Below are 21,030 nucleotides of genomic sequence, written 5' to 3'. Positions count from 1 at the left end.
GAGGAGCGCACTCGACGACTCTTCTTACTAACCGAATTAAGAAGCTTATTTCCAAAAAGGTAACAAATCTAAAATTTCAAAATTGATATGATGATGGAAAACACACATTGATAGGGAGCTCCACAATATGAAAGAAAAATAAATCTTTTGAATAGCCCATGTCACAGACGGCATTGAAAAAATGTTTGATGCCAATAAGTACCGAAACCCACGGCGTAAATTGGCCAAAAGATAACGGATCTATCCAGCCAATGAGGAGCCATTTCTGGTGCATACTACCAGCAGCAACAGAACGGTTTGTTTAATTTACATTGTTGTGTTCGATTATTTGATTTAATGTTGTTTACCTAATCCATGACTCCACCGTCGTCAAAGACCCAATATCAAAATAATCACTAAGAATGAACATTCTATATCTTAATTTTGGAATTCAGTGATTACGAACCATCAACATTTCAATGGGATGGATGTGTTTGTTTGGTGTAACACAGTTTTGTGATGTGTGGTAGTCTAAGAGAAACATTCGAGCTATGGATGGCTCCAAATTTAGATTACTGTAGTAGCATATTTATTTTTAGGTTCACCATGGAATAAAACTCTCTCTTGTATAGATACATAATTGAAAAACAGATCACAAACCAGACGACACAGCCAGCGATGTGAGAAATTTTAAAAAAAGTAAATACAGTGCATTCAACTTCCTTCGTATTTCATTTCATATTTTAATATTTGTTCAAATTTTTCCTTGAAGGCTGCTCGCGTACCCCACTAAAATTCTCAGACGTACTCCTAGGGGTTTGCATACCGCAGTTTCAGAACAACTGATGCACTGTCTATAAGATATTCCTTCTTATTAGAATTGTGAATACCGCTACATTTTTTTGCTTCCTGATCGACATATCGTCGTTGCGCCTGCGAAAACCTCTATGTGATATTGATGAGAGAGAAATACTGGCCCGCAGCACATATACCACAAGTGCGAGAATTCTTCAAAATAACTTGCATAATATTACACCTTAAATGACAGAATCTTACCGGTCAAAGTTCTAAGCTGAAATATAATTTCACATAACTGTTTTCACAGGTACAACGATGATAGGTTTGTCTACTGTACTTCAATTTACATTACGCCATTTTGCTTTAGGTAAGGGCGATGTTTTTGGTGATTCGTTCTGGAAGGACAGCGCTATTGGTCAGTCTGCAGCCAATGTCCGAGCTCTTACCTACTGTGACCTTCACACCATCAAAAGGGACAAACTTCTCGAGGTGCTCGACTTCTACCAGGCGTTCGCCAACTCCTTCGCCAGGAACCTCATCCTCACGTACAACCTCAGACACCGGGTACGATGAAATCTATATATCAAAAGGGTTTACTAAACACAGCTTTGGCAAATCTGTCCGTCCGATCTACTGGACCGATTTGTTTCATTTCTATTTTATTCCCTCCGGAATTACCTGTAGGTGAATCATGAGACATTGATAGGTCTCTAAGTTCAGCCAATTTTGAGTAATAATAAAATAAAATCATTAAATGATCACTCCAATAATTGCAGGCGTAGGCTTAGCCTAGCCCGCAATACATTCTGTACTTAGCAGGTTGCTAAGCGACTAACACTTTCATTAATATTCTGATATATGTGCTTTTCATCCGTAGTAATTTCATTGCATGCACCCATGTTTGATTACTATCTGTCAAGCCAGAGAGAATACACTTCCTCTGATGAAAGAATGTTATTCTCTGTTAGATACTCTTTGATTCTTTGACGTTCCCCAGCTTCTGAATATGCTCAACAGATGGCAGAGCGTTCCTAATGACTCGCATGTTGCTAAGAGAAAAAAGTCTACGTACGTACAGACGGGAAAGTATCAAATCGACTAGCATTGTGTATGTGTAAGCGTAGGGACAAACTCTTGAAATAGTGGGTAATCTACTTAACCCGAACCAACATTCAGCTACGGCCAATTGTATGCTGCACTATCTCGAATAAGGTCTTTTTAAAATGTTAAGACACAGATACGGCCGAATGGTGGAAGCACAGAGAATATTGTATGGAAAGAACTGTTATAAACTATATTGGGAATGAATCAGTTGCTATGTACTGGTAATGAATGTTAAGAAAACTATTGAAAAGAGCACGAAAAACAATGTAGCTGCGAAAGGCATATCAAGACGAGTTATCTGACTTATTTATAAGAAAATGCTGCGGATCAGCACGAGTCCTGGGATTTACATTAATGTTCATTTTAATCTCCATTTATTACCTTTCCTCCTTTCAGAAACATGATATACACTCGCTCATTTATTGCGTCGAGTTTCAAACACACGATTTCAGAAAATTGTAGGTGATGTATTTTTCTTTATTTTTCTGAAACATTCAAGTAACAAGTTTAGAAGTCATGATTTTCAGGACGATATGCTGTACTAACGTACTCTGACAGATACCATGCTATTACTTAGTTTTTTGGGGGAAAACAGAGGGAAAATTATAACTCAGAACTATGATACTGAAACAATGTATAAAGTTTTAACGTACTTACGGTAGCTCTGTCAGTTAGAATAATAAAATTAAACGTGTCTGCTGTATTATCTCTAATTTCTTTATGACACGTTTAATCTTAGTAATACTCTAATCCTTGCTGTATATCTCTAAAATGTTTACGTCATATTTTACTTTTTATAGGTCATATTTAGCTACTTTGGGCATATATGCTCGCATATTTTGTACTTCGTTAGGTCATAAACTTTCGAACCCTTGTCAAGTCATCAGTTACGTGATAATACTTTGTATGAGAACAACAGGTGAACAGATATCAACCAGAGGTGCACAGCTGGTTGCTCGTTGGGGCTAGCCCAGTGCGGCCTGGCTGGCGTGACGTAAATGTAGGAAGAATACGTCACAGTGTAGCGAAGAGCGGACACACTTTGCACAGAAGCAAGGGAGCATTCATGTTCGACTGTGATTACGAAGCTCTCCTTTACGAAGTGTTGATTGGGGTACATTCTTTAAAATAAAAAATATAGTTGCAACAAAAGAAATTTACCTTTTTAAGATAATCCGGTTTGATTTTTACTCCGCTCGATATAAACAGTCTTATATTTATTTATTCAGAGAAAAGTGACACATTATAATTTTTGTGATACAATAGAGAAAGCTATACGGTTTAAGCGTACTGGCTAAGATTTAAAATTCCTTGTATGGCAATGACAGTATTTCATTCCTAAAAAAGTATAATTCCTGTTATTCATTCAGCAAAAGGTAATATATTTACATAGTTCAACAAGTTTACTGCTTGTTTTTGCACAGTGTTGTTGTGTTTTTTCTTAATTTCCCTTTTCACTGAATTTGAAAATAGTGTGTAAAACTTATCAGGCGTCCGATGATAATAGCTAGCCTGTAAATGGTGGCAGGGAGTTTCATCACGAGTGGGGACATACATATTTACTATCGAAGATTAAAGTACAACAACAATGTAAATATATCTACCAGATACATGTACAGTATGCCTTCAAATACATAAGCTCACTAATTTTATTACCAGTAAGCACGATTAGATTGTTGGTGAGTTTATCAGATAATTTAAACCCTAACAACCACAAGCCACAGCTTATCCACCTTAACTTCGTATTATATTCGAACTGTTCCTAAAGCACCTCTTAAAATGTAATAGTGAAAATTGTAATTCATTACGTACATTATTAAAATATTTGAGATTGTAGGCCTAACTCTTTACTGTATCCCGTCAAAATACACAAACTGCAATGAACATTAATAACTTGTTTCTTATAGCGTAAATTGAAAATGACATGGATTTCTGCCCACTTTCTTTCATTATTTTCTGCCTGCATTTCAAATTCGGGTATCGCCGCAGTGATTGAGAGTCACTGCAAGAATTTCACCCAACCTTCACGACTTGTGACGTAGCCACAACGTCACTGTGTTTGAATAGCATACGCTACGCTCATCGCCTGTCAGCCCGCCCCCTTACAGTGCTGGGCGCTCGCGGGACGGAATACCCAGCGTGAACACCTCTGTTCTACAAGGAGCTTTGTGCTCTAATTAGGTCATTTGGCTGGTTGTATAACGTGCACTCTATAGTTAACTTCATATTTTAAAAAATGCATCAGTAAGACAGTACATCACTGTACTATAATTTGTTGCACCGACTCTAAATAACAACATATTAAGAGCAATTTTGAAGGGAATATTTTCAAACGCTTTAAAGAGAATCATACACTCAAATATATGAAATGAGAGAAAAATTATTGTGCACTCCTTTCATTGGCGTGAACGCGGTCACACAACACGGTACACCGCCCCATCTCAATCGAAACAACCGGCGTCACCACCGCCAACACCCAGTCATGTTAAATCCAATATAGTTATTAAATGCACATATTAATATCACTGCGTCTATTCAGTACCAGCCTCTAATTATTGACATGGATATCCAATGTGTTTACACAGTTTCAATCGAATCGGCGTGTGATTTCAAAGTGTAATATCATGTTGAGCAAATAATTTTATTCCAAGAATTTAGAAGCATTTATTAAGGCAAACAAATTATACGTTAGTGATCAATAACCTTTGAACGAGTTATTTAAACATGATGTTTAACCAGCGAAAGGAGGAAAATCCTCATCATACAAACTCGTTTGTGCATACATCTCTTTTTTCCTCCACTTATAAAAAATAATATCGAACACAATTGAATATGAACATTTATGGGGAACCAGGGCAGAAGTTTAAGTACCTTGGCAGCTGGATTACTGAGGTCTTAGACCCGAACTTACAGATCCATGTACGAATAGAAATGGCTCGTACTAGCTTTCTGAAAATGAGAAATCTACTCTGTGACAGAATCCTCAGCTTGGAGAAAGATCACAACTTCTTCAGATGCTATGGTACAGACGTCAACACGTAGTTGCTCTAGGGAGCCGGTGTTACTTGCTCCGCTCGGGACGGATGTTGACAAGAGAACAGCAGCCAGGCGGGTTGCATACCATGGCCATACTGTACTTGCGGCATTGGCCTCCGTAGATACTACATCATGCACTTCCCCTACTTATTCCCCTACTTGCTCGCTAAGCTGTTCTCGTTCCTTGAGAGCGCGGAGCAAACTGGCTCCGAAGGCATTTCGCTCTCGATTGTCGATGCCTGCTATGGTATATTTAGTGCTTGTGTACGGCGCTGAAACATGGACTCCGAAATGTAACACCATTAAGAGAATAAATTGCATCGAGATGTGGGTGTTCCGAAGGATGTTACGGATCTCGTGGACTGACCGTGTCTCCAATGCTGGCGGACTCAAACGCATGAGTAGGGGAAGAAAGTTAGACTACCTTGGGCATATTTTAAGGAGTAAAAAATACAACTTACTTAAATTGATCATGCTGGGTAAAACTGATAGACGTAGAGTTCGCGGTCGAAGGAAACACTATTGGCTGAGGAAATTACGAGATTAGAAAAGACTAGATTCGAGCAAACTGATGAGAACAACCGAACATTATGCAGACTTTGCTGTGGTTGTGGCCAGCTTTTAGTTTTGGAGAAGGTACTGCAAGAAGAAGTCACGAACACGGTAACGGTACTCTTAGATCTAGGCTTAGGTATGTTAACGCACGTTTCATACGCTAATATGTCCGGCTCCATGGCTAAATGGTTAGCGTGCTGGCCCTTTGGCCACAGGGGTCCCGGGTTCGATTCCCGGCAGGGTCGAGAATTTTAACCATAATTGGTTAATTCCGCTGGTCCGGGGGCTGGGTGTATGTGTCGTCTTCATCATCATTTCATCCTCATCACGACGCGCAGGTCACCTACGGGTGTCAAATCAAAAGACCTGCATCTGGCGAGCCGAACTTGTCCTTGGACACTCGCGGCACTAAAAGCCATACGCCATTTCATTTCATTTTTTTTACGCTAATATATCAGTAATTTACTTTATTGTCCCAATTTACTCCAGCTGCTACTAATTCATGTTCCTTCCCGCAACACCCGACAAGCTGTCACGTTTCACTTGCCCAAGCGCAGAACGGAATCACACATGAGCTCTTGGTTTGTGTAGGCCCTAAGATCGCTGAACGAAATTAGTGGGATGCTGGACGTATAGCTAGTGAAATTCACAGACATGTTATGGATGCTTCATGGACAAAAAACTCCTGATATTCTGTTATGCACATTTGGTGACTGAAAGTTATACTTCCTTCGGTCATTCCAAATGTATAAACACTTTTCTGTTTTCATGTTTTCATTTTCTTCCATATGTGTTTTGTAAATATGTATATATTGCTTAGTTATTATTAGTAGTAGTAAGTGATGTTAATAATGCTATTGTTGGAATTTATTATATCATCTGTTATTGGAGAATGAATGTTGATGATAAATAAAGAAAATCGTATCACATTAACAGATTAGGAACACTCATAGTAAGCACTGAGACAGTCGATCGCTCATTGTCAGAGATGCGGAAGGTGACAAATACCATGACCTGCATCATTCCTCGTAAGTCTTGACATATTACAATCTCGTATGCATGGAAGCGTAACATCCCTACTCTGGAGCCTTCAGATTGGGGTTCAAGGCACCATCTCAAGGAGAAAATGTATGTAGATCCGCGAGTTCTTTTTGCCGTTAATGTCCTGGTCCTGGACAGCATTAGTCGTATGAAACGTAGTACAATCGTGCAGGGTATATGCAATGTGAGGCCATTTAGTCTGTTTATCCCTAATTTCAAGCTGTAGACAGTAGATGGGCACTGAGAGAGCCCCGATCCTTGAGCTAACAGCATGAGCGCGGGCAGAGCCGAGAGCAGCTGACTTCTAATAGTTCGTGCTGTAAAGACTAGATGGCGATATGCGCAGTCAAGGCGCAAGCAAAGCCACAGCAATGTACCTGTCTTAGTGTTTACTCAGTACAATCGTACATTTTGTATGTTTATGCCGTATTAGTAAACCAGCGTTTGTGTTGGTCTGCAGCGCTTCTCTGAGTACTGGTATTCAGTTATCATATGTCGAAATAATTAATTGTATCCCCTACACACAACCTAATGATAATTTTTAATATTTTTATTATTCCCTAGTCGGCCAACTAGGGGCCACGATAAGTTTTATTATACATCCTGGTGTTTACTCAATTTTTGATTGACCCTAGCTGGCTGTGTCGCGCACGTCGTTCATCGGACCACTTTGCCCCAGTTGTCCGCTTCACACCCGACTGAAACTAGGAATTATAGGAATTATTCTAACACGCAATTTTTACAAGCCCTGTTGTCTAATCTGCTAATTACGTCCTTTATTTTCTTTAATTAGTAACAAAGGTATTAGCGGAAATACGCAAAAAAATGTCGTTCATCGCAGTAGTGGAGACTTTGAATGTGCTGTGAGAAAGGGTAGCAGGGGTACATTATTTTGCCAAGGTCATGGACACTGAGGTATGATTTATCCGCTTACCACACGTATTCGTCAATCTGGCGGTCTGTTTAGTGTCTGTTTCTTAGTGTGGAGTCAAATACTAAATGATTTTTAATTGTATGATCACGGTGTACTTCCATTCAATTGTAATAAATGTGTAATATTGTTCCTTTGAAGAAAGTTTTATTGTATAGTATTGAATCAAAATATCAAAACTACTAATACCGCACTTAAGTTGGGAAACTGTCAATCTTTAACTCTCTGTGAAAATTCGCTCAGAGAGCATAATAAATTTACCATTTGGTAGCTTTTCTCTCGGTTTTGAACTATATAACCCCCCCCCCCTCCGCTATATCCCACAAACCCGGGTACTTTTGTCGTCTATACATTCCCTCCCCCACTTCTAAGTCCCAATCGCAGTTGCTGCTAGTGTCCTGGTCCTGGACACCTTTAGTCGTACGAAATGTGGTACAATCGTGCAGGATATCGGCAATGTGAGGCCATTTAGATTTTTAACCCCTAATTTCAAGCTGTAGGCAGTTTCTCGCCTAGAACACTCCTACTTTTACGTACACACTTAAACATTTTTATCTGACAAAGATTTCAAACGTTTACACTCAGCGCTCCCCACCTGCCGATTGTCTTGAGCGCCGTTGCTATGTAATGGCGTTAGGAGTTGCGTTGGTCTCACCGACATACGAAAGGTGATCAAAATCTAAGGTTCCAAAGTCTGTAGTGAAACATGTACATTTTATTTCATACAATCAATACAGCCAACTGGTTATTAGATTACTTTTCGGTATAGTTTCCATATTGGTTTAGGCACTTTGCACTTCGTAAGATGAGTTTGAATATTCCCTCCTGGTAAAAATTCTGTCCTTTCGTGTCAACGTTGTCACGAAGTATTTCACCTCCTCGTCTGAAGCGAATGATTGGCCTCCTAGGTGCTCCCTCAAGAGCGGGAAGAGGTGAAAGTGGCTTGGAGCGAAATCCGGGCATTAGGGAGGCTGATCGGTGATGTCCCAACGTAACTTCTTCAACAGCGTAGAAATAAGACCAAACACAAAGGTACAGAAAACTAGCATCACTACCTAAAACACTTCAGGCAATGTGCATACATTTTCAGTACTTAAGTAAGGTGACACAGAAATACGGGGAGACAAATCCGAGGGATAATCACATTGTAAGCTACGAGGTGAAGAAAAAGGTATTCCCTCCGAAACAAAAGGTATAAGATCTTAGCTGAAAAGCTAAGTCATTTCGACAAATTTAGCGCTGAACTTGAGACTCGAGGATAAACTCCTGCGTAAGAAAAATAAATTATTACATTTAAATGAAGTTGAAAACCGAAATAAACGTAGAAAAATTGCTTACCCTGAGACCAGATTTTCCCACGATGGGACCGAAGGAGGGACACGATCGTTCGGTTCGATGGTCAGATGATCAAAGAGACAGATCTTACCTCGCTCCCACTGAAGGAGAGGGGTAAGATCGAGAAACAGGAAATGGTGCAACCACCAAAGAGAACCAATCAGAAAACAGACTTCACCTTCGACTTTCATATTCACCAAATACATTTAATCTTATTTTCTCCAATCGAAGCCAAAGGCCGTAGCCGTGTTGAAAACACCGGATCCCGTGAGATCTCCGAAGTTAAGCAACATTGGGCATGGTCAGGAGTTGGATTGGTTGCCACGCGTTGTTGGTGGGGGATACGGGAATGGAGGAGCGGAAAGGAACTGGCCACCCTACCGCACGTAAACTCCGGCTCAGGAACACCTCTGCGGAGGTTCGGACCTGCCTTCGGGCAGAATAACCCTTACCTTACCTCTCCAATTGAAAGTCTATTTGTTCTTGCTGACAAATGTTCGAGAAAAGTCTTCGTTTACGCAACAGGAAACGCGCTTCCAGAACTGCACGTGTAGGTACACGCTGTTTCACAAATTTTGACAAAAATATTAATATTCACAGATAAAGGATAATTTTGATACAACGCAAAAAAGAGTTCCTTAAACAGAATTCGTCCAAGTCCAAAGGTACAAAAAATATATATAATACAACAGAAGAAGAATTTTGAAAACAATAAATTGAGAAATTTCAATCAATTCTCAATTCGTCAGTAAACAGCACAGTGGAACATTGATCTCGTGTTCAAGTCTGATGTGGTATAGTCCATCAAACTCGAGCCACCCTTTGATGTCTTCGAAGTGGAAGACTCCTGAGAGGTTCTCCATCATGGAGTCTATAGCGTACAGTTTGGGTATACTTACAGCAGCTCCTGTGGCGTCTCAAAGCTCGTGGCGCAGAGTAGTACTATAGTCGTCTGACGAGAAGTCGCGTGAGTATGTCTGCTGCGCCAAACTCAAGCCTCAAGGCCTGACAATAAACATCGATGCCTTTCGCGGTGATTCTTGTGAACTGAGGTGCTGCTGTGAAGTTTTAAATTGATAGTACCCACTGTGGGTAAGCTGATATAAGTACCAACATAGTTGGGGATGTGTGGGATCTGGTAAATGCAGCACGGGTGAAGTTTAAGGAGGCGGAGATTGTTATCAGTGGAATTCTGTGTAGGAGGGATACTGACTGGAGGGTTATTGGGGATTTAAATGAGACTATGGAGTGGGTATGATGATGATGCTTGTTGTTTTAAGGGGCCTAACATCATGGTCATCGGCCCCTGGGAGTGGGTATGTGGGAAACTGGGAGTGAAATTTCTAGATCGTAATGGGTGGGTAGGAGATAGGGATCTGCGCTCAGATGGCCTTCACTTAAACCGCAGTGGTACGTATAAGATAGGAAATTTGTTTGGAAGGGTAATAAGGAGGTACATTCAGGGAAACGGGGTTGTTTAGGGAGCGGTGATATGGGTACAGAGATCTGGAAGTCAAGTAGGGATGACATAAAATTGTTAGTGTTGAACTGTAGAAGTATTGTAAAGAAAGGAATAGAATTAAGTAATTTAATAGATATATCTTTACCAGATATTGTAATAGGAGTTAAATCATGGCTGAGAAATGATATAATGGATGCAGAAATTTTCTCACGGAACTGGAGAGTGTGTCGTAGAGATAGAATAGGAATGGTAGGAGGGGGAGTATTCATTCTGGTGAAAGAAGAATTTGTAAGCTACGAAAATGTTAAAGATGAGAAACATGAAATTCTTGGTGTAAGGCTCATGTCTAAAGATAATATGCAACTTGATGTCTTTGGAGTTTACAGACCGGGAAAGGGTAGCGCAGACACGGATTCAGAATTATTTGATAAGATAATCAGCCATGTGGGAAACGACATGGAAAGGAATGTGCTTGTAACGGGGGATCTGAATTTACCAAATGTCAATTGGGAAGGAAATGCGAATGACAGGAAGCATGACCAACAAATGGCAAATAAGCTAACATGGGAAGGACAGCTGATTCAGAAAGTGATGGAACCAACTAGAGGAAAAATATCCTGGATGTGGTGCTGGTAAAACCTGCCTGTCGTAAGAGGCGAGTAAAAGGGGCGACCAAAGGATGATGACATTAGAACCATGAAACTCCTTGTGCTTAGTAACACGGGTCGACGTTACCTGCAGTTAGTACCATCATGTGAGGAAGACCATGGATCTACGTTACCAATGAGTAGTGCCTTTATATGAGGAACACCACGATTCTATGGTTAGTAGGGCCTACGATCGTGTGTGTTCCACCGAAGCGGGGAAGCGGGCATTCGGCTACGCGAACTAATGTCCATGTGCCGTAACACTGTGCTGGAATGTGTCGGTTCCCCTGGGCCCTGTTTCATAAATTTAACTAATAATATTACTTAATAATGTTAGAACTCATGAAAATAATTTTTAGTTAACCTAATTCTGTTTCATAAAGATTTACACATGGCTAATAAAATATCTTCACTCATAATATTAGTTCATTAGGCAGCTGATACAAATGGAGGTTAGAATCGATCTGTTGCTGAAGTTCTTGGTTTGTGTTTGTTCCTAGTAGTAGGCTAGTGCTTGACGACAATCGGCTATTAATACACGTGTTCGATGGGCTCATTTGATATTTTCATTGTTGTGACTTTGATACATATGAGAGTGGATAAAGGAAGTGGAAATAATGTGAGAGAAAGAAGTTACTTTGCAGAAAGTCATTGAGATAAAGCGTCAACTATTCGCAGCCTTTTGCACACTATAACCCTCCTTGTTTTTCTTTTTAATTTCGTATTGTATGTGCTCTTAAAAATCTCTGTTGGGATGGACTAGCAAAATCTTGGTTTACTATCTCTGTAGGTGGGGACGGTACAAAAACACCCACGGTATCGAGTGCCTGCCGTAAGAGGCAACTAAAAGGGATCTCAGGGACTCTCAATATGGGAGCGTGGGTTGACGACAACGGGGCCCTGAGCTGAGTCCTCACATTGCTTCCACTTTTGCCAGGCTCCTTGCTTTCACCTATCATATCCGACCTACCTTGTTCAACTCTTGTTCTTTTCCGACCCCAACGGTATTAGGTTACGAGACCTAGAGAGTCTTTAATTTTCAAGTCCTTCGTGACCCATCTCTTTCTTTGGCCAAACCTTCATTTTTCGAAGTGTTGGATCCCTTCCATGTTTCTATCTGATTAGTGTTGTATAGGGGATGGTTGCCTTGTTCTACTTCCCCTTAAAACAATAATCAGTACCACCACCATTTTGGTTTACTGGTAGTTTAAGCCAAGATTTTAAAGGATAGCTGGAGTCTCCGAGCAGAACTGTACTAGGGAAACACAATGATACTGTGTATCACTACCAACCCGTGGAGTGCAATGTGAAGCTGCTGTTTTCAGGTTATGCTTAATTCCTTGCAGTGGAACATTCTATTACCAATCCTATCAAGCAAACACTCAAAACTTCCATAATTGAACCTAAATCTCTCAGTACTCATATGTTTGTTACATTAATTTTTTAATGCTATTTATTCGGGGCGTCGGCCTATGAAGATCGTTTGCAGGCTGTTTTTGGCCTTACATTTATTGAACAGTGAATATCCACACTCGTTCCTCATCACTATTTGAATCAGAGTGGACCATTTCACTGATCTTCACGATTTTATGCCAAAATATTAAAATAACACTCACTTTGATTTCACTAATAATATGGATTATGAGTCAAAATACTCATGGAAATAATCCCAATAATGTAAGTATCTTTTATTGGCCATGTTGTCTATGAAACAATTTACTAATATTATCAGGAATATCTATTAATAATTTTGACTCATAAAATAATTACTAATATTATTAGCTAATAACTCTATGAAATATAACACTAATATTATTAGTAAATAGTATTGGTTTCTTACTAATAATATTAGTGAAAGATGTTTTATGAAACAGGGCCCTGGGTTCAGAATAGATCTGCGCTACCTGTGAGGAGTACCACTTTACGAGAAACACCATGGGTGTACGTTGCCTGTGATTAGTATCACTATGTGAGAAAAAAAACACGGGTTTGGCTGGCGCTCGTGGTGGGTACCACTATGTGCAAAAATCATGGGTGTGCGTTACCTTAGAGCAGTTCTATTATGTGACGAATACCATGGGTTTGTATTAGCTGTTGTTGTTACCATAATGTGTCGTACACCATGGGTCTACATTGCATATGATCAGTTGAACTATGTGAGCAATACCATGAGTATACGTTGCCCGTGATTAGTTCGACTTAGTGAAGGACACCACGGGAAAACCGGCGCCAGTGATTAGTCGCGCTATGTGCGGAGCACCGTGGGTCTGCGTTGCTTGTGAGTCGTGCTCTTATGTGTGAAACACCATGGGTTTGTGTCACCTGTGAGTGATGCCATTATGTGCGACATACGACAGGTCAACGTTAACTGTGATTAGTACCATTATGAGGGGCCAGCGACGTGGATTTTGGACCCCTTTAGATAATAATGCATCATCCCAAATTCAGGCTTTTTGAATTGGACCCACTGATTGTTTTGGTTTCACTATCATTTTTTTCATCATAATTCGTCTTATATCCTAGTCACTGGATACATTTTGAAATTTTAATTTTTGTTTCGTTCGCCTTTTACCATTAGGGGCCGATGATCTACCTGTTAGGTCCCTTTAAACAACAAAACATCGTCAAACTGGTAGTGCAATTGCGGTTTACATTTACTGTAAGTATTGCACAATGAACACTTTAATAATGAACTCGCATCTCTTTCAGAGAGCTCGCACTGTTTTTCACGACTAATGTTTGTAGCTTAGAGTGTAGTATCTGTTACTCGTGCCGTGCCTACAAGCTGCCGATTTTTCGTGAGACGTAGATAGTTGCTGTGTGTTGCAGATATGTGTGTATACCGATCTTGGGCTGCTTCTCATTTGGGTGGACGGCCCGCACGATGTAGATCTGCCACTGAAGGAGTGTCTTGGAAATCTTTCCACAATCTAGAGGCAACACATTTAACCACGTGAACTTTTCTAATGTTCTGTTCCATCAAAGTGAAGATTATTATTTGGTCTACCATAGACAGCGAATGACGAGGCATTGTTTCCACAGTGCAAAGAAGCGAGGGGCACTAACAAGCTTGCTTCGACGTCACCTCAGGTCTAGTGTACTGAATTTGTTTACCAGTCGTGAGTTAAATTACCCTCGCTCTGAAGGAGGCAGGGTTGCCACGATTTAAACAACGTACTTACATACTATCCAACCATAAATATTAAATATTGGTGAGTAAACTGCAAATTCTCTTTCACTACGCTTCTTGTTATGCAGATGATCTCGCCCGAAGTGTACAAGGCTGAAGCTTTGAATCCGTGGAGAGAAATCTGACAGCTGCCCTTAATAATCTGTCAAGGTACTATAATCAGAACCAACCCAGACCCAATCCTCCTAAGACACAAGTACGTGCCTCCCATTTTACGAATAGGGAAGTGCATTGTGAGTTACGTCTAGAACGGTCAGGTGTCCAATTGCAGCACTGTCACAGTTCCAAATGCTTGAGAGTGACACTGGATAGAACTCAAAACCCATTATAAGAGTAATAAGATGAAAATCTCCATACAAAACTATCTTACTCGCAAATTGGCAGGGTTACAATGGGGTTCTCATCCTCAAACAATCCGAAATTCAGCAATGGCACTGTGTTTTTCTGCTGCTGAATATACTTCTCCAGTCTGGGAACATACGAGACAGGTAGATACGGTTCTCAATCAAACCTGGAGGTTGATTACAGGTTGCTTAAAGCCTACTCAGACAGATATGCTCTATTACCTGGCTGGAATAGCGTCATCCTATGTACGTAGAGAAGTAACTGCCAACAGGGAGAGACTTAGAGTGGAACAGAACAGCGCTTAACCGCTGCATGCATATAATCCTCCTCATCAACGACTGAGATTCCGGAAGAAATTTCTTGAGGACATCGGAGGTGCTTACTGTCGCGCAAGGCTGGGGCTGTGGAAGAATAAGAATAATAACCCTCACCTTCGTGGGTGGATTACAGCTGCTGAGCAGGTACCACCTGGACATAATGAAAGCTGGCTGATGTGGAAGTCGCTGAACAGGCTACGATCCCGGGATAACTTGAAAAAATAGGAGTTTAGCACAAGTGATGCAAGATGTGAATGTGGACAAGAACGAACCACGAGCCACATGCTTCAATGCCCTCTGTGCCCAACATTTTGCAGAGAGGGTGTTCCCCTACAAGCCACTCAGAGTACATTGGACAATGCAAAATGATGGGCATGTGTAATATTATGATCTCACATGTGATGTTTTATACTTCAAAATGATTCGTGCTTTAACTGTAAATTTATTTTTGTTTTCGACTTGAGAATAATAAAAACAGCAACCTGAAAGTTCAGAGATTAAAGCACAGAGATTAGATTCTAAATTTTCATATTTCTATGATTTCTTCTGGTAACTCAGAGGTAACTGTATTAATTCTCAAACTTTTTTACGGTGAAGGATTTGCGTTGGCCAAAATGAGCAAGACCATACGTATCACCCTTCAATTACGGGAATAAATATGTATTTGTGCTTCTTCCAGTTTTCATTTCCATTTACCATTTATAATATTTCTAAATTTCTGCTTTCTTTTACAGCTTATTTTTCGGAAGGTGGCTGACGTACGCAGAGAGAAGGAATTAGCAGAACGTCGGAAAAACGAACCGCAGTTGGATCAGAACCAGGATCATCTGGTTCGAAAAATTTTCTCCAAATTTCGGCGCGATCGTGCTCAACAACAACAGCAGCAACAGCAGCAGCAACAACAACAACAACAGCAGCAACAGCAACAGGCGGGATCCACTCCTGCACTTCAAGATGTTGAGCGAGGAAGCACTACAGGAGGTGGTGGTGATAGTAGTGAGGGCGGAAGTGGTGTGGTGAGAGTGATGTCCACCACAAAACTGTCAAGTGTTGCCGAGAAGGATGACGGGAGTAGTGGTGCATTAGTGGCCGTTAAATCACAGTATCACCGTCCAACAACAATCAGGGCTAGTAAGTGGGGACGCCTCTTAGGGAGTAGTAGCCTAGACTCTGGCAGTGAAAGCAATACCACTCTGACTAACAATAGTGCTGTAATCACCCGATCTATGTCGACTAGAGAGCATCCTGCAGGAAGTAATGGTAACAATAAAGACAAAACTACTGTGACGTTAACTTCCTCGGGGTCTGGTGGACCTACAAATGGTGGTAGCACAGCTACGGGTTCGGGTAATAAAGTGTTTCCAAAGTTACCTAAAGTGACCACAACGACAACGACGACAACTTCAGTGCCACTCCCTGCTCAGATATTGAGGCAAGATACTATAGAGGAGATTGTCGAAATAGAGGACAGGAATAGTAGGACTGTTAGTTCGAACTTGAGGAAAATAGACTCTTACGATAGTGGTATAATTAGAAGTTGTGATCAGAGGTTGAATGAAACTTCTACCGCAGCAACAGGAGGGATTGTTCTTTATCAACAACCTACAGTTGCTCCAACACCAGTGCCAGGGATAGCAGCAGCCGAGTACAAAGAGATTATAGCTAATATTATGGATTTCAAGGTAGATGTTAAGTTAGAAGTGCAAAGATTACATCAGAAGGTTGGCCGTATGGAAGAGTTGTTATCTGAACTTATATCTAGGTTAGGACCATCAGGGAATATGTCTTCTTCTTCAACATCACAATCACCTCCTCAAGAGGAACCTACTGGAGGTAGTGTTGTTGGTGGTGGTAGTGATAATATGAAGTCCAAAAGTTCTAGGTCTAAAGAAACTAGTAATTTAGATACTGCACCCTCTGCTGGACCAGGTAATGGGGTTGGAAACATTATTTTGAGGAAGAGAAGAAGTAAATCTAGGACGAAACCTGCAGCTCCAGGGATACCATCTTCAACAGCAAGTGGTGTATCACCTAGGACATCCCCCACAGAAACTACTAGAATGTTAGAGGAAGAACTTCCACCTCAGTGTAGCTCTACGAACATTACTATCACATCCACATCTCCTCCACCATCCACATCCAGAGCCGATGAAAGGTCCTTTAGAAGACCTAGAGAATTTCTCTAGCACTTCTTGGTTTGAATGATTGAAAAAGAAACATTCACTCACACACATTACTCGGGTTAAAATATATATTTATTATAAATATATACATACATAATATAGTTAAATATATTATGAATAAGAAATTTAGACTGCTTTAAAGGGAAGTCACTTATCATTCCTGAGTGTATTATTATAATAGCATACTGTCAACAGATTACTAATCATGTAATGTGTTATTTCTTCATTTTAATTTTTTGAACGAAATGCTCGACGTAAAAAAGCAACGAAATGCTAGTTCTGCTCTGTCTCCAATGCCATTAATAACTTCACAAATCTACTGTTTTTATATTTTCTACCCTACTTTTCTTTATTAGCCATCCACCATTTATCTTGATATGCCAACTACCTGTCACTGCCTGAATCACTTGTCTTTCGAGAATAAATAACATTCTACTGATAAACTGTAAACAATTTTGAATATGGAAATAGGGAATGAGGAAAATAGGGAAGTGCTTTACACAAAAATGTAATTAATGTAATTAATACTTCAGTAAAAACTCATTACCTTCCGTAAATTCGAGAAATTCAAACATTTAAATGAATTATACTTTGTTCCTCCCTTAACGTTTCTTTATAAATGCTGAACGCTTGCTCTGATTTTATGGTTATTTGTCAACTATTGAGATGTGAAATTCATTTCTTTTACCTAAAACATTCACTTTTCAGCAATGCTTTGAGACAATACCCTACAATTCATGTTCCTTTCTAATCCGGGTCAGGACTAGAATTGTTCTCGTCGTAGATGGTCTGAATGGAGTTAACTTTACCTTGTGAGGACAACTGAAACATTATCCATTTGAAAAGATAGTGGCATTTCCCTCAGGCTAAAATTAACAGTGGTGGGAACAGTCGCAATGTCTGAGGAAGACAACCACCTGGTTAACAGTTCAAGGTCTATAGTTCGCATGAATATATAAAAATTATGCTTCATAGATTCTAACGCAGTAAGGTATCCTTAGAACTTCAAGAGTATTGGGCCAAAAGAAATTCCTGGCAACCTGTTCTGAGTCCTAAAACAAAGACGTCTATGACGGTTGAATATAACACGTTTCTAAATTCGTATGAAATAGCTTGTCAGATTTTCCCGTAAAATTCACTAAACCTCAAATTCTTGTTGATCCTGAAATTCAGGGAACTCACATTCTTCGGTTTAAGGAGTAGAAAAGTTCTCCTGAACGCAAGTACTTAGAGAACCCATAACCACACACCAAGACCTCCACGTAAAACCCAATAGATCACACTGTAAGTATTAATGCTGAAGTAGGCACGAGTCAATTCATTTGGTATATATTCAAAAGGACCATTGATCCATAATCCACTGTACCAAATACTCCAGAAGGCATGATTACAATTTCTATGACCTCCCTTATTCTCTTGCTTAATGGTTCCGAAGAGTGTCAAATAATTTTTCAGTAACATACAGCTGATGACCTCAAATCTAATGTCATTCCTCTGAATTAACTGTCAATTAAGTTCCTCCATTTACGTCCATAATTATTCACTATTTTCATTATGAAATCTTAACCCATGCTTTCTTACAGTTCTGCATGATTTGTCATCATTTATATGAATAACCAGGAGGACGTTTAAATTTATTTTTCAATTCATTATCGAAATATCAAGAGGGATAGTATCAAAATAGAAAGACATTTTGAAGAAGTACGACAGAGAAAGACACTGCAGCTTCAGGAAGTGACAAATTATGGATTCTACTTCAAATAATCACATTTCTTTCCTTGATTCTCCTCTACTATGAAAAAAGCATAACTTCATTCTTTTATGTACTGATAATACCTCTAAAGGTTATGACGTAAATAAATCTGCAATCACAATAGCCATAAATTTTCTTGTATGGTTGAAGAATGTTTCACTGCACAGAAAATATTCAAACATTTCCTCTCAAAGTAAATCATTTTTAATTTTAGAATTTTTATTAATAAGAATGAAGCTGAAATAGATATATGAAATGATGATAAAGTACCGTAGATCTTGTTGAAATAGAAGGAAATGAGATGGAATTTAATAATTAATTTAACTATAGCCTAAATTACAATTAATAGAAAAAGATTTTTATCATTCCTTTTCGAGGAGTGATCATATTATAGTGGATAAGGTTCGAATGACTCACCACATTGCTATTATTATTAACGTGGGTCCAAGCAGATTAGAAAATAAAAAATAAAATGAAGGAAAAACAGGATAGTGGAAAAGATTTGATCATTTTAGTAGGTTGCTTAAGGTTTTTTAAAGTTCTCAAATTTCTAAGGTTGACGAGCAAATTATGGAGACTAGGTGAAAGTACGAAGTTGAGTAGAGAATTTGATCAGTATTAGATTCCACAATAGAGGAATTCTTGTTATCGATTTTTCAAGTTATGTTAGTACGATAGAACGTTCACATTCCATAACTTAATCACTCCTCACTTTTTGGTTTTACATAGAATGATTTAGTACGGAGTTTTTATATTCTCACCACATGAGTTACGATAATAGCCTTACACGGTCTCTGAAAATAAACTTGCTTACAAATACTTCTTCTTTAAAGCGTTTATCGTTCTGATAGCAATACTAGGATAAGGAAACTGTTCTAAACTGGGAATGGAAGACAATGGTATTGTAAAATTTATTTCAACTGTTAATCATTTGAATTTTATTCTCGCAGATTTATTTTAATTATATGGTGAAAAGGATTTTTTCCTTTTTGCTGAAAGTAATTTCTTTGATTGTGAACATTGTAAGGAACTTAGAAAAGTCATTGTAATGAAAATATTTCAGGAAGGAAAGGAAAAGGATTAGAACCTTATGGTTATTCAGTAAAAAATCAATGTTGCTAATAAGAGATGGTAGAAAAAATAAATTTAAGCTAATTGCAAGCAGTTTTCAAAACTAAATTAACTTGTGTCGACAAGTACGATGTGAAACATGTCCAAGTTCTTCGCAATGAAAATAATTTCCCTTAAGAAGAGCCCTGGTACTGTTATTAAGTAATTAGTACTTGTAACAATATTGCAAAGCCGTCGTTGACACGAAGTAATGAAGTACGTTGTCATTTACAGAAAATTTTCGAAAATGTGTACATGATTAAATCATTTTCATTATTTGTAAATAAAGTTTAATTAGTTTTTGACTAGTGCACAGCTTTCGTATTTCTTGGGTGATGCAGTTTTCACCATATATGTAATAACATCAAGATGTCTCGAGAAATGGTTCGTTGCAGAGAAAGGCAATATTACAACAATTTGCATAATATTTTCTTGAAAATAGCTATCCTAGTCTGTGACCCATTTCTGCTAATATGATTAAAATGATGAGAGATATTTCGGTCATCGCTGACTGTTAAGAACATGGGCTTCGTTAAACTTTTCCAATATCTTATTGAGATATATGTAATAAACGTCAGATGTCACTTCCACATGATGGCTTACATCCACCGAATCAACTAAATTTTAAAATAACAAATCAAAACCACATCGTGATAACTATGTTCGTATTGCTGTTTGTCGTTTTCGAGAAATAAATTTCCTGACAAACCAATTTTCCGTACGGTAGTATTTATTTGAACGAAGTTCAACTCTACCACGCATTTATGTGTGCAAGGACTACTTTAGATAGAAATGTGTGTTATCTTCAAAAATGTTTGTTTTCGATTCACATAATTAAAAATTATATCAGAAATACTTTAAGACCTTAAACAAATTCTATATTTTACTAAAGATATTTCAGAAAGTGTTTCCCATTTACTTATCCATGATATAAAACGGTTGTATGCCATGTTATTTATAATCAAATAACTAATATTTATGCAATTTTACAGATTTCTTACGAGTGGTAGAAACCAGTTTACTACAATGTGGATTCCAAAAATGCAGATCATAAAGGTACACTATCTATTGTAACATGACCTGCTGTAGAAACATAACATTAATCTTTTGTTGTGAGCACTATACGTCTTCTTTGACTAACAGTAACTCCCAATTGTCACAAATATAACAAAAAAAAATTCCTTCAAATATTCCTCTTCGTCATGATGCTGAGTTATGTACTGATGGCTAAGCAACCTTGAAAA

General features: G+C 38.9%; 1 protein-coding gene across 1 annotated transcript in view; it reads left to right on the top strand.

Annotated features, from left to right (window-relative positions):
- eag (ether a go-go) overlaps positions 1-16,926 on the top strand; it is a 356,951-nt gene extending 340,025 nt beyond the window's left edge. The window contains exons 11-12 of the mRNA XM_068229611.1: positions 1,145-1,341; positions 15,475-16,926. Coding sequence (XP_068085712.1) covers positions 1,145-1,341; positions 15,475-16,926 — 1,649 coding nt within the window. The remainder of the gene's footprint in view (positions 1-1,144; positions 1,342-15,474) is intronic.
- Positions 16,927-21,030: the final 4,104 nt, after the last annotated feature.

This window comes from Anabrus simplex, chromosome 11 (assembly GCF_040414725.1).
Source record: "Anabrus simplex isolate iqAnaSimp1 chromosome 11, ASM4041472v1, whole genome shotgun sequence".
NCBI classification, from domain to species: Eukaryota; Metazoa; Arthropoda; class Insecta; order Orthoptera; family Tettigoniidae; genus Anabrus; species Anabrus simplex.
The sequence above is the reverse complement of the archived record's forward strand: the minus strand, read 5'-3'. Positions and strand labels throughout refer to the sequence as shown.